We start from the raw sequence: 14,054 nt of genomic DNA, 5'->3' as shown, positions 1-14,054 counted from the left end.
ACTTCAGGCATACCCAGTGGTCACACTAACGACCTCTAAAAGCTTAAACTATATAGTCATTGACAGAACCAATGGGTCAGCCCTTGCCAAGCAGGTGCGTTTATTTTACGGCAACTGCAAACACAACAATGATGGACAGAATGTGGATCAATGTCACACATTCAACCCAGTCCAAAGATCTGGGCCCAAATCCATCGTTTTTCCACTCCACACCACCCTGGGTTAGACAATGGCGATATGCAAATCAGCGCTGACCCTGTGCCCCATGGGAACAGTCCAGTCCGAACTACAAAAGCCATGTCCTTCCCAGAACGGAAACAAGCATCCGAGGACCGGCCCGGTTTCGAGGTAACAGCTCTCATCAGCCCGGCTAGCTTGATTCCAGTGGTGTGGAGTGCCTGGGACTCACGTCTGAGCATCCCCAGTACACTTAGAGCGGTAACTGCAAACACAACAATGATGGACAGAATGTGGATCAATGTCACACATTCACCCCAGTCCAAAGATCTGGGCCCAAATCCATCGTTTTTCCACTGTTGTGTTTGCAATTTATTTTACGGCAAGCATATGCCACAAATATAAAAAAGAAAAAATATAACATGCCGCCACTTTATAACGGCAATAAAACATTTTTTTTTAAACCCACACAAGTAGGATTTAACTTTTTTTTTATTTTTTTTTAAGACAAGCCTTTCATTTTAGAGGACAGATATCTAAATCTTCGCTAATAACATTTTCTTTTAGGGTAGAAAGGTGGACCAAACATTGGAAAATCCCTAAGCACCTGTCGAGTAGCCACCACCTTATTCTTCAGGGAGATGAAGTTATCTGCTACCTTTTCTCAAACAAAATCATGGTTACAGAAGGAATCATGAAAACTGGACAGAAACTGCTTGGTACTAACAGTTTCCAAGTTACGAGCATAGTGACTGCTGCAGATATCACCCTCCTGTCGAACCAATGCTTTGGAGTATGATTAATGGCCAAAGGTTGTGCGGTCCATAAATTGAAGTAGCAAAGCTTTAAATCAATTTAAAAGTATGTTAGAGAATGTTCCAAGTGGGGAAGAGACAGTAGTATCCAAAGTACGTTCTGGTAACATCATAGACCAGATCGACAATATTATTCACAATAATGTCTATTTTATTGTGGGCAGAGTCCTGAAAGGCTGTGATAACATTACATCAGTTAGCGAAAGAGAATAATAGTTCTTCGAAACAGAGTGGTAGCCATTGAGTGGAGTTTGCCTATGTAATGTTGGAGGCTTAGGAGTCACTTTTAATTAAAATGAGCTTGTGCTGTAATCTGGGGTGTACGAAATGTATGGTCTCTTAAATTTTGTTTTCCTCCACATTCATCATACGCAGTGTTCCCTTTACACAAGTGAACAAATTAGGTAGTACCAGCAACAATTCGCTCACACTGTTTCACCCACGTTCCTTAAGCACATCTACATAAAAGGATGTAGATATCCATGCTTCAGATTAGTCCTAAAACAACAGCACAAAATAAGTGGGTAAAGCTCCAAAATTGCCAATCTTCTAAAAAACCTTTTGATCATTTAGCCTCAGAAAACTCCAAATGTGATCATAGGGAGGATGGCATAGGGAAATGTGCTTTAGCAAAGTGGTTACAATCAGGGCCACTGGAATTATGTAATTTTGTAGCAGCTGTTTTTTCTGCATAGTTATGGATTTGCCACAAAATCCGTAACCATCTGCATAATCAGCAGATTTTAAACACAACCCTCTTTTTTTTAGCATTAATTGATCAAAAGTTACTAGAAACGGGGCAACATGTGTTCCTGTGCAATGGAAGGAACTTTGTAAGGGTTGACTGTTCCCCTTTCTGTTGCTTATTGCTGTATTTGTGTGTCAAACTGGTTCTAATGAGATGAAGCCATTGCCCACAGTGGTAGCGTGTGTAAAAGTTACAAAACAATGAAGTAATACCATCACTAAACGTCCTATATTACACTGCATAATTCTTTTCTTGCCACAGAATTTGATCCTCCCCCGCTTTATAATTCCAGTGGCCCGACTTACAAGGTAGCTCTGTTAGAACAAGCCTTCCTTCTCAGCCCTTTAATGTGGCCACAGAAGGCTGATGTGGTTTTAGGAATAGTTCAGTCTTAAAACACGCCTTATAAAGACAGAGGAGGGAGGGCGTAGAACAGAGAAGGAGCAGTGGAACAGAAAGTAGGAAGAGAAGGACTGAATTGCAACTTTGAGTCGATCAAGTTCAAAGCTACCTGCTCAGAGCAAGGACCAAGTCATCACATGAACACTAACACAGTACCCTCAGGTATCATCCAACTTATTCCTATCATCAGAACTTCATAGAAACAAGGACACCACAAGAATCGCCGTAGGCAGCCTGTCCAAACCAAGGAAGAACAAAAACATGACATCACCACCCAGGCAGGCCGCTGCTAAGCTAAATTCACTGTTTATATTTGCATTATCAGGCCACACGCCAAATCACCTAAATACAAAACGAATTGAACAAATATTAGATTACTCAGTTGTCAAACAAAAGAAATGAACACAGCGGAGTCCTCATTCTCTGAAAACAACCACACACTTAAAGGGGCTTAGACCTAGCCTCCTGTACTGCAAATGTCAAAAACAAAATGGAAAAAAATGCAGTTCGTAAACAGCAAATAATTCATTTCAGGACAGGAATCACACAGACGACCAAAGGAAAAATCCCTTGTAGTGTTAATCTGATTTTGTTTTTTGTACCACCACTAACAGGTGAGAAGGAGCAGCAGCAGAGCAAGCTACCTTAACCCACACAATACCATTACAGTACAGGAACCAGAAAGGCAAGCTTCTAATGTGTATGGGCATTTTTGACCTCTCGCAGTGAATAACCTACAATAGATTATACACTACACAGCTCAATGTTAAAGTGATCTTCCCTAAACACATCACTGTTACACTAACTGAATAATGTGTACCCACTACAAGTACTACAATATATCAATACCTTACAGACAAGCTGAAGACCATTTCATACTCCCACCTTCACCAGCAAGAGCGGAGTATACTCCTCCCAAAACACCAGGTCTAGAGGCCACACCCAGGTTTCAGGGTGGAGGCTTCTGTGTGTTTTATCCAGTTGAAAAGGAGGGGGGGGGAGAGAAATCTGAAGTATGGTAAGAAGTCTCGGAGGGGTGTTGACGAAACTGATAAAGGTACTTTAAGCAAAACCGCTCAGAGTGGAAACTACAACACCCATGCTGGCCGCCTAGGTCCAATCCAGAAAGGGGCGGGAGCTTACGATCGGCAACCATGTATTTTGTTCAGAAATTCAGCTAGCAGCAGTACAAAGTTTAGGCAGCAGACTGCCCTACCTGACCCTCTAGTCCAGAAGAGAAGGATTTTGTCGAAGCTGCAACAATACCATACTTTTCCACCACCGACTTATTTGAATAAGTCAAATCAATCAATGTAAGCTTTATTTAGCTTTTGAAATAAAAACAATAAGAGAAAGACAGACCATGATGTACACATCAATTAAAACCATCCTCGAAATAATCACAATAAAAACATGCAGGGTATAAAAATGCATTGATAGAACTACAAAACACATTAAATAAATACACCATTAAAAAGCCCAACAGAGATGAATCTTAAAAGATAACAGCTATCTAATACACACAGAAAAGTCCATCTATCTAGATTCAATGAAGGAATCATAGTAAGCTCTGAGAAGAGGTCCCTACATGTAACATAATAGCAATATAAGGGCCAAGGAGTTGAGCGCACTATTCTTAAAGGGGAGAGACCTTTCTTAGGACAAGAACTCTCACTCACCCTAGGATGACATGCTTCATCATAAGGTTCCCTCCTCACACTAGGGCCACTAGGTCCCTGGTGTGGGCTACAACTCTTCTGAGCCAGAAGAGGAGCCGAAGTGTTTTGCAGAGAGGGGACCGAAAATATGGTTAGTGCAAAAAGAATGGAAAAGGATAACTAGGTCAGGATTAAAAAGCGAAGAGGACTAGGGGTTACTAGCAAATATATCCCTAAAATAGGTAAACCTCATGTTTTTGCCATTTAATGACCTCAGCCGGGGTTCACGAGGCATTCTTTAGGTCCAAAAAAAGTAAGCCACTCTGCAGTTATAGTAATGAAACAACATTAAAATCTCATGTAAATGTGTATACTGGCCATGACGTGATAATAGCCGATATATTTCCCGGACCCATGATTGAGTACCACACTGACTGCTCCACGGCCGTGTTTTAAGTGGGGTACCTATCAGGCCAAAGAGAGGTAACTGAATATCATTGATGAGACTGTGTACCCTTAGTATCTACTACCTTTGGGTCATCACTCAAATATACCGGCTATTATCACGTCATGGCCAGTATACACATTTACATAAGATTTTAATGGGGTTTCATTAATTTGACTGCAGAGTGATTTACTTTTTATGGTCCTGAAGAATTTCTGTGAACCCCAACTGGGGTACTTGAAGGACAGAAACATGTTGACATATTTATGGGGTATATTTGCTAGTAAACCCTAGTCCTCTCTGCTTTTAAATCCTGTCTCGTACAATAAAGACATTTGGTCTCCTAGAGACAGTTTTAAATATAGTTTCCATTCTTCCACTCTATGAATAGGACCACTCAACTCCTTGGCCCTTATGTTATTACATTACCTGTAGGGACCCCTACTTGGTTTGCCCTTTTTCATGATTTGATCATTCTTGAGAACGTACTTCTAGCGAGTTCATATTCAGATAGGGAGCAGTGCGCTCCCCTCATTTTTTGGGCCTGTCCCTTGGATATTTTGTCTGCATTAAATCATAGTAATTTCTGTCAGGGTTAAGTGAATCACTGCCCTGCCCAAACAATCTATCAAGGATGGCACAAGGCCATGTACAGGTGGTCCCATGATCTTAGTCACCCTCCTCATCACATCCCTCTGTTCTTGGCAATGTAAAGGTACATCACACTTACTCCAATTTGAAAAGTTGCTAGTCTCTGGGAAAGAACACAATGTCCCGCCAACTCTTGGATTCTAATATAGAAATCTAAAAATGGGGAGACATGTCTCCCCACTGGGAACAAAGTATATTCCGTGGGGCCCAAGGATTTAACAAGGAGGCCTGGGACTTCTGCGACTCTGAAATGTTTCTGAAAAACAGACATTTTATTTTGCCTGCTGTACTTGGCAAAAGGAGGATTTTAGGAGGCAGACTGGGTATCACTGCAATGTTTAAAAAGGTAGCAAGATTAATTTGAGAGAAGGGTAAATCAAGAATTAAAACACTTTTTTTTTTTAAGGTTTTGATAAGTTATTCACTTCCCTAAACTTCTCTTCAGCAGTCTGGCTTTCAACGTTTTTAAATTAATACACATTTACTTATGGGGGTAGGGAGCGAATCGCTAATTCAAAATTCTGAAACATTTTACAGCAAGCAAACAAAGTGATTCATGTGTAATAAGGAGACCTGGCAATTGCACGACTGAAAAAAGTTGAACCACATCAACACGTGGGGAGGAGTTATTTCCTGCCTTGCTATGCAGGCGGGTTCCATATGACCTGCAGTAACACGGACAGCGGCGAGGGTTACTAGCGTTCATAAGGCGCCGGCAAAAGCCAGACCGAAAAATATCCTGTCATTTGATCTGTCCGTCCCTCACAGACTGAACTGAAAAACAAACTGTGTTACCACGGAACAGGGAATTCAACTCTGCAGTGCTCACAATCGCGTCTCAGATTATGGCTTTGCAACCAATCGGTCTTGAAATGTACTATTTACATAGTTTAAGGAAATTACAGGCGAAACTTCGACACTTTCAATTTCAGAGTGAAGGGGGTCCGATGAATAGAGTGAGTATACATCTAGAATATTTATTTCTAAACCCACACGTTTGTAGGTATTCACGCATCTCCTACAGGAAGTATCCTGTTATGGGAAATACATACATATACAAATTTACTCCAGTCATGAAGGTGCAAAATTGGAATGGGGAGGGAAATACCCAAGTACTAATGCAAGGGTAGGATAAGGGGTTCTCCACGGCCAAAAGAATTTCCTAGCAGAAAAAAAAGTTACATGTGCAAATGTATACTCCAGTCACGTTTATGTATACAATTTTCCAAATGGTGAAAATTCAGCAGGCAAGTTCTGGAAAGTTGCTACGCCTACAGGACAATTTTGGGAGTAGTAGTGAGAACAATACAATTCCCAGGAGTTGTTTAAGTTTGCGCCTAACATTGGAGAGCTGCTAATGGATCAAACAGATTCATCTATGCAAAAAAATCTATACGTGGAACAAAAAGGAACATGGACTGCTGTTGGTAGGATAAGGGAGTAAAAATTAAAGACATAGTAAAGCCTCCAATACACATTTTTTTTTTAAACCACGATGCATTTTTTCGGTTTCTGAAGGGTTGAGGCTGCCTCTTACCTGGTCTGCTCCTGTAATATGAGATGGGGCTCCACGAAGAACTTGACCCTCAGCTTCATTCTGTAGGGCGCCAGGCCGTCCATTTGCTGGGAGATCCTGTTCCTAAGATTGAGCCACAAATTTTCGCCTTTGTTGCCGGTGAATTGGAGTCCGAAATAGTCAACCTCTATAATGCCCAACCTCCTGCAGACCTGCAGAAAAAGAGGGCATGATCACACCAGCGTTCAACCCAGTGCACTCAATATTCACAGGCCTGCTGGAATTATGTGGCAGATTAGGGCCAAACTATGTGGCAAAGTTGATTAATTATGCAGCAAGAATAGGCAAATTATTAGATGGCATTGTCGAATTCTGTTGTAATTTTTACAGATGTTAACCTGGGCAAAGGCTTCGTATCAGTAAAACAAGTTTAACACCCCAAAACAACAATAGGATACAAAACTGTTACCAGTCAAGCTTTGCAAAGGCTTTCCATTTTGCCTCACAAGCGTTGCCCGTCTTACTAACTTTTAAACCGTTTGAACTACAGAAAATGTTTGTTAAAATGTGAAGAATATGCAGCACATACTGGATTGAGCACAAAATTCATAATTTAGAGTAAACAACGCAGCCGCCAAAAGGCATAATAAACCCAGTGGCCTTGAATGCTAAATATGATGGAAGGCACATATGTAATCTTTGCTAAGATATGTTCATTTCCAACAAATGCGGTACCCATTCAAGACAATTTACTGACTGACCCAAACCTTGCAGGCAAAGAAGCTAAAACTTAGTATTGACATAATGTATGCAGCCACCCATATAGAACGTCTCCTCTTTCAAGTAACTTGGGAACGGTGAGCAATACCTGCTTATCTATTTCAAAAAGATGAGCTGTTCTCCACTTACTGAGATATCTTAACATAACATAATGCCTCACTTATAAAGACTGTTCTGTATGCCACCGTTTGCTCATTGTATTTACTTTGGCGAGCAGTGATCATTAAAGATGACCTTACATGCCATCTCGTGACCAAATGCACTGACTCAATGGCAGCCACGTGCAAGTTAGGAAACCAAACAAGTTATAACTGTAGTAAGAAAAACATTTTTTTTAGAAAGTACCAAAAACATTTGTGATAAATAAGACAACCAAAATGTGCCAGCACACCAATCCACACGACGCTTTTCAAGTCGGTAAGAATGTCCAAACTGGAACGTCTATTAATAAATGGACTCGACTAGATACAGTTGCGAATGTTTTTATTTTTTTTTAGAAGTATAGTCAGCAGCTGGACAGAAAATTACGGCTGCACTTTGGAACTTCTAAGTGGAAGCTAACGCGTGCTTTGGTTTCAGTTTGTTTTTTGTTTAACCAATTAGAAACACAGAGCCAATTACGCATAAGGGGCAAAAAGACAGCAAAAGCCCGAGGGGGAGGGGAGGCGGAACAGAGGACGGCCACAACACAGGAGCCCATCTGCCGACAGCAGCTAAGCATCTGTCCCTCTTGAAGCAGGGGGGCAGCTGTTGCCCCCTCTCTGCCTGACCCCATCAATCTTCTATACATCGAACCTAAAAGCCTGCACCTACAGCAATCGCCACAAAAGACAACGACAGGCACACTCAGGGCGACTACCAAGAGCAGCCTCCCAGATGAGAGGGATAACAACAAAAACACACACGTAAAACGATTTTTTTCGGACAGATGGGTTCAACTGAGCCATTCGCTTACTTGTCTACTGCACGCCTAGGGTGGGGGGGGTGGGGACCACCCACGAAAAAATATAATGCTGCTTCTTGTATTGTTTTTTACAAATAGGCGCTTCCAGGAGAACTAGTTTGATTTTTTTGGAGCCTTTGTGCAACCTTACCAGCGTTTACACATTTTTAAAATACACTAGGATTTGTTCCAAAAGCAATTCCAAGTGGACGCCTTTTAGAAGATGGTGGTGGGGTGTCTGGGTTAAGAAGTGGCAGGACCCGAGAAGAAGGTGTACTTCCCCTGCTATCAGAGAATTATTTAAGGATGTATGGGCACTGGCACACTATTGAACTCCACACACAATACCCCTAGTAGTCCCATAGCTGCCACCACGCGTGAACCTGGAGGATTTAGGAAGAATTGAGGTATCTTGGAGGCCACTTAGAAATCGGAGCCCGAAGGGCTGGCTACACGGGTGGCTGGCTATTAGGCCATACGGCACAGAAAAGCGAAGTCCCACCTTTAGAGAACACTGTACGGCGGTCACTTCAGACGGTATAAACAAAAGCACACGCCACTACTGGGCAGTGAAGGGGCACCATGAAGGTTTAAGACCTCAGCACACAGACACCAATAAAGATACATAAGAGCCTAAAAAAAGAGTTTGGAAATCACTGATATGGTGCACTACATAGAGCGCGACAGGGACCAAGGTTATTAGAGAAAACAACTTCAGTCAGAAAATACAGGGGGGGGGAAAAGGAGAAGATCCTTAGTGATGCAAGTCAGGACCATCTACAGGATTTAGGAAATTACAAGAGTGACCCGCAGATGAAGTACTGAAAGGTAAATGTTGTATATTTATACTTACTTCAAATGTTTACTGCTCTGCTGTCTTATACTATCTTAATAACCTGAAGACGTGTCCTGCTGCTTACCCAACTTATTTACAACAGTAAACTACAACAAAGGTAGTGGGATGAGCAACCTACGAGAGGAGTGATCAGAGAAGGAGCAATAATGGTGGGCCCCAAATCACTACCACTGATAAAGGGGTAAAACATCAGTGATACTAATTGAGGGTGGTCGTTGAAGTACCCTTATCGGGGAGCCCAGGTGAAATAACCTAGATCAAGGGTTCTAGCAGAAGGAGAACTTACAAGAGGAGTCTTTAAGGAAAGGGGCACGACAGGAGAATACACAGATTAATGAAACTATGGAAGGGCCTCCTTATTGGCGAGGGGTGGGCAAGATATAGTAAACTGCTACAGTGATGGTCCCAGAAGAGGGACATTAGGGGCCTCGAGAGGGATGGGACAATAAAACCCCCATCCTCCCAATATTAAGTTAGTTTCTTACAAAAATAGGACCAGAAGAAAGAACCTACAACAAAGATTATAGTGTGAGGAACCTACAAGAAAAGTCATCTGAGGAAAGACTAACTGAGACCCCCCTGGATTACTACCACCAATGGTGTAAGAGGAGGCTGAAATAATGTATCTACAGGAGGGGGGGGGGGGGGGGAGAGGGTCCCTGGACACAAAACTATTGCAAGAGCCTAAAGATGAGGGGAATTACAAGATTCGTCTTTGGAGAAGGACTCTAGAGGAGGAGAACTAAGGTGAATGTAGCACACTACTTCAACCGTGCCACCAAAGAGGTAATGAGAATATACAGAGGAGCCTGCATAGGAAAGGAGAACCTCGAATTAGCATCACCGCAGGATAAGCCCCCCCCCCCCCCCCCACCCCCCCAATTATGTACACCAGGTGTGGAGGGGCCATATTAGTTAGAGAACTATGGCCCCAATGGGTCCCTACAGAATTCTGAAGATCAACTATCCCTATGTAGGGGGGGGGGGATGGGTCGCCATCTCACCTGGATCAGGCAGTCTTCCCCGTTGGCTTTGGCGTCCACCTCAACCTCCATGACTACGGCGTCCGGCCTCGTAACGAAGCACAGCATGGTGGGTACTGCCGCCAGGGCTGCTCTCGCGTATGCCGCTGCCACACAAGGAATCCGGTCTACACCGACCTTAAAAGCCACCCCCGCCGCCGCCGTGTCCTGCTCTGGTATCTCGAGCTAGGCGCTCGGTCCCCTATACACAGAGCCCAGCGCCGGCCCCCAAGCCCCGCCGGAACCAACCGCCGCGCGGCTCTCATCTCCCCAGGCACCTAGCCAACCAATCAGAGCAGCGGTAGTTCCAGCGAGCCCTTCGGGCTCTGAAGTGAGCGCACGGGCGCCACCGCATGGCTATCTGCGGGAGTACAACCCAGGCTGGCTACAGCATGGCTGAGCCCGAGGATTGATTGCTCAGTTTTGTTTTCAGTCAAGTTAGCTGGCTCTCGGTTGCAGAACAGCACGCGCGTCCTCTTCCAGCTGCCTCTTAGTTCTCCGCAGCCTACGGCGGGGGAGGCGGAACGAGAATAAAAATAGAAATATGTTTTTTAACAGTAATAGGTAGGAAGAACTCACTGTGGCATAAAACAATATATTCGTTAAATCCCAGCCCTGAAAAAAAATGTTACGGACAACATTTACTACAGGTTTTGAAATCCTAAAAGTCACAGACTTGTCAAAAAGCATTTGAAACACAAAAGCACACATATACATCGATCCTCTTCTTGCCTTTCACAGTAGTTACCTACTGTACTGTGTGCTCCTGAGAGCCCCGGTCTGCATATGTTTATGCACTGCAGCCCTCCGATTTACAAAGAAAAGTACATAGACAAAGGAAGCTGTACATTTTTCGCATGCAAACTCTTGGTATTTGTCAGTAGCTCCCACATAACGAACGTTCCAATGCTACCTGCAGCAAACTGCCCTTTCACCCACCTATCTACCTTCTCGTTATTCCTGAACATTATCTCGGTCATTAATTAATGTATCCATTTGTAAACACTTATCCACTTCACATTATATACGATCCACAATCATTGTTTTGTATTGCATTGCAACATTTATGTAGCGCTTATTACCCCTATGTGACTCATTGAAGCGTTCGCCTGCACCAGTGCTTAATTTGTCATCCCTGCCAAAACAACTTCTGACCATCACTCTCGACTGAAAGTGCGACAGTTCAGATTATTCCTGGTCCCCAAAGCCAAAGGACAGACTGGTTGGCAGGTATTAGTAATGTTTAATGTTTATTGCATTCAGAAACAACCTTTGTTCTGCTAATCTCTAAATGAGAAGAGCAGCGCCACTAAGTGGCAGACTGTCTTAATTGCAGTGTTAACAATTAAGTGCCGGAAACCACTGGCTCAAATTAAGCACTGGCCTGCTAGGACAGCAACCTACGCTGGGAGGGAAGTGTGGTTTTCGTTTCGACTATAAATAATATCCTTAACATTAGTGAGGCACCTCCGACCTGCACTGATCCAAAACAGGCACCCTCAACGCAAACTCACGCAGGCACCCTATGTAATTACAAACACAGGCACTCCGCACTCCCATGTAAACACTCACACAGGCACAAGAATGAAAGTGCACACCGGCACCCCCCATCACATTTACCCCCCCCCCCTGTGCAATTACACCCTGCACTTACACAGCCAACACCTGCAGTCATCTCCATATAGATACTAGGTGCATCCACTCAGACAGGCAACCACAGCAGCCCCCCACCCTAGTACAAAGCCATCCTGGCACTCAAACCCTGCACGCACTTAGGCAACCCTTGAATGCACAAACACAGCACCATCGTGCATTCACACAAAGGCACCCCCTGCAGAAACAGTCGACCCACATAATCCCCTATGCTCACCCCTTCAGGCACCCCATTTCGCTCCTGTCTTTGCAGTGACCCCCTTTATGCACATCCTGTACTCATCTACTAAAGGCACCCTTGCGCCCGCATAGGCACTCCCCACAGGAAGTCCCCACTGGCTTCCAATGCACTTACCCCATTGGGGACCAAAAGCTCTGACTTCACTATAGGACCCTCTGCACTCACCCTATGAAGGCATCCACTTGGAACACACTCGCAGGCACCCCCTGCACCCACCTCTTGCACACAACAGGGTCAAGACTTACCTTGTGCTCAAAAACCTCCCCAATTCACTCACTCGCTGCACACATCCTTTGCACTCACACATAGCTACACAATGCACTCGCACATATGCAGCCATTGCACTTAACACCGACAGGCACCTGCTGCTTAGTCCCCCTAAAGGCACCTCCAGCATGCACCCTTCTCAACTCACCCCTATAGGCACGTTATCACTCAACCGCTAAAGGCTCACCCTGCACAAATCCACCTATAGGCATGCACTTCACGGACACAGGCATCCCCTGAATCCACATAGGCACCACATGGACTCACATCTGCAGCCGACTGACTCATCCTCTGCAGGCAGTCCCTGCACTCACCCTCCCACCTTAAAGACACCCCTTGCACTTACACAGGCCCCACAGCAAGCACTGCTACATCACCCCCCTGCAAGCACTCACATAGACATCCTCATGCACTTATGCTCCACAGGTAACCCTGCACTCATCTACTACACTCCCAGAGGCACATTCTTGCTCACACACTCTGTACACACCGTCTGTGTTCCACCACAGACACACCCTGCACTCAACTCATACAGGCACCCCGCACTCACCTCTCCGAAGGCACATAATACGCACTCAACCTAGGGGCATCCAGTGCCCTAACCCTCTACAGCCATCACCTGCACAGGTACCCTCTACACACACCCCTCCCCCTGCACAGGCAGCTAATGCACACACGTACCAGCACCACCCTGCACTCACCCAGAAGCTACCCCTGCACCAACTCACACACTGGGATACCCTAAATTCATCCCCTACAGACACCCCTTGCACGCACACATATCACATTCCCTTCCTGCAAGCACACTCTGCACTCACTCCTCTGCACTCACTCCCCCTGTACTCACCTTGTGTTGGCACGGTCTATATGCACGTTATGCTTTTATCCCTTACATGGCACCCTATACTCACCGCCCACAGGAACCCTTAAACTTATCAAGGGACCTCTTGCACTCACCTCCTTCATATACCCCCTCCACCCACCTCCTTACAAGCAACACCTGCACCTGCTCACACACTCACTTCTCCACACCCACTCACACATATACTCCTGGCACCCACTCACACCCAGGCACCAGACTCACCCTGCACACCTACAGGCACACATTTCCCCATTTACTCACACTACTCTCCCTCCATTCACACAGACACCCTATGCACCTCCACACAGCAATACCATGCACTCACACACAGGCACCACCAAAATAGCCTGCACTCACAGAGGCACAACCTGAGCTCATTCCCTGCAAGCACCCCCTGCAAGGACCTCCATGCATGCACCCCTTCTTATTATTCCCCTTTCAGGTTCCCCCTATAAGTGTATTCTTCACTTCTGTCCCACAAATATGGCTGCATTCAGACGGACCGCCGGCAAGCACTCACTCAGGTACCTCCCTTCACTCATTCCCCAACAGGCACACACTGTGCTCACTCAGCCCGACTCTCACCGCAGGCACCACCCTGCAGACCCCCCTCCAATCACTCATATGCACACCGTGCATACACCCCAGACTCACCCTCTACAGGAACCCCGCATAAACTCCCTGCAGGCACCCAATGTACTCGTCTCAGCATGCACCCAATGCACTCTTATTACAACTTACTGTGCACACCCCCTGCACATGTGGAGGCTCAAGACTCACCCTGCACTCACTACCCTCCCCCTGAACTCCCTGTACACCCCGGTACCCACAAATAGTAACACCCAGCATTCACACATAAGCGCCCTCCATTCCTACCACCTGTAGGCAGCTGATCTTCCAGGACCTGAGGCGTTGGGGCCGAATGGTGGTTTTATCCTTGAGAATACAAATCGGAATTTGACATGGGAAAGCTCCAGGGCTTTTTAAATGAGACTTGGCCCCATGTTGGCAGGGATGG

At 45.1% G+C, this 14,054-nt stretch overlaps 1 protein-coding gene across 1 annotated transcript in view; it reads right to left on the bottom strand.

The window, feature by feature from the left end:
* Positions 1-10,200, bottom strand: part of MYLIP (myosin regulatory light chain interacting protein) — a 42,837-nt gene extending 32,637 nt beyond the window's left edge. Inside the window, exons 1-2 of the mRNA XM_078687922.1 lie at positions 9,996-10,200; positions 6,434-6,624 (exon numbers count right to left, since the gene is read on the bottom strand). Coding sequence (XP_078544048.1) covers positions 6,434-6,624; positions 9,996-10,082 — 278 coding nt within the window. The 5' untranslated portion in view covers positions 10,083-10,200. The remainder of the gene's footprint in view (positions 1-6,433; positions 6,625-9,995) is intronic.
* Between the last annotated feature and the right edge of the window lie 3,854 nt (positions 10,201-14,054).

Source organism: Lissotriton helveticus, chromosome 4_1, assembly GCF_964261635.1.
Source record: "Lissotriton helveticus chromosome 4_1, aLisHel1.1, whole genome shotgun sequence".
In the NCBI taxonomy this organism is placed as follows: domain Eukaryota; kingdom Metazoa; phylum Chordata; class Amphibia; order Caudata; family Salamandridae; genus Lissotriton; species Lissotriton helveticus.
Note: the sequence above shows the minus strand (reverse complement) of the source record. Positions and strands in the feature narration are given on the sequence as shown.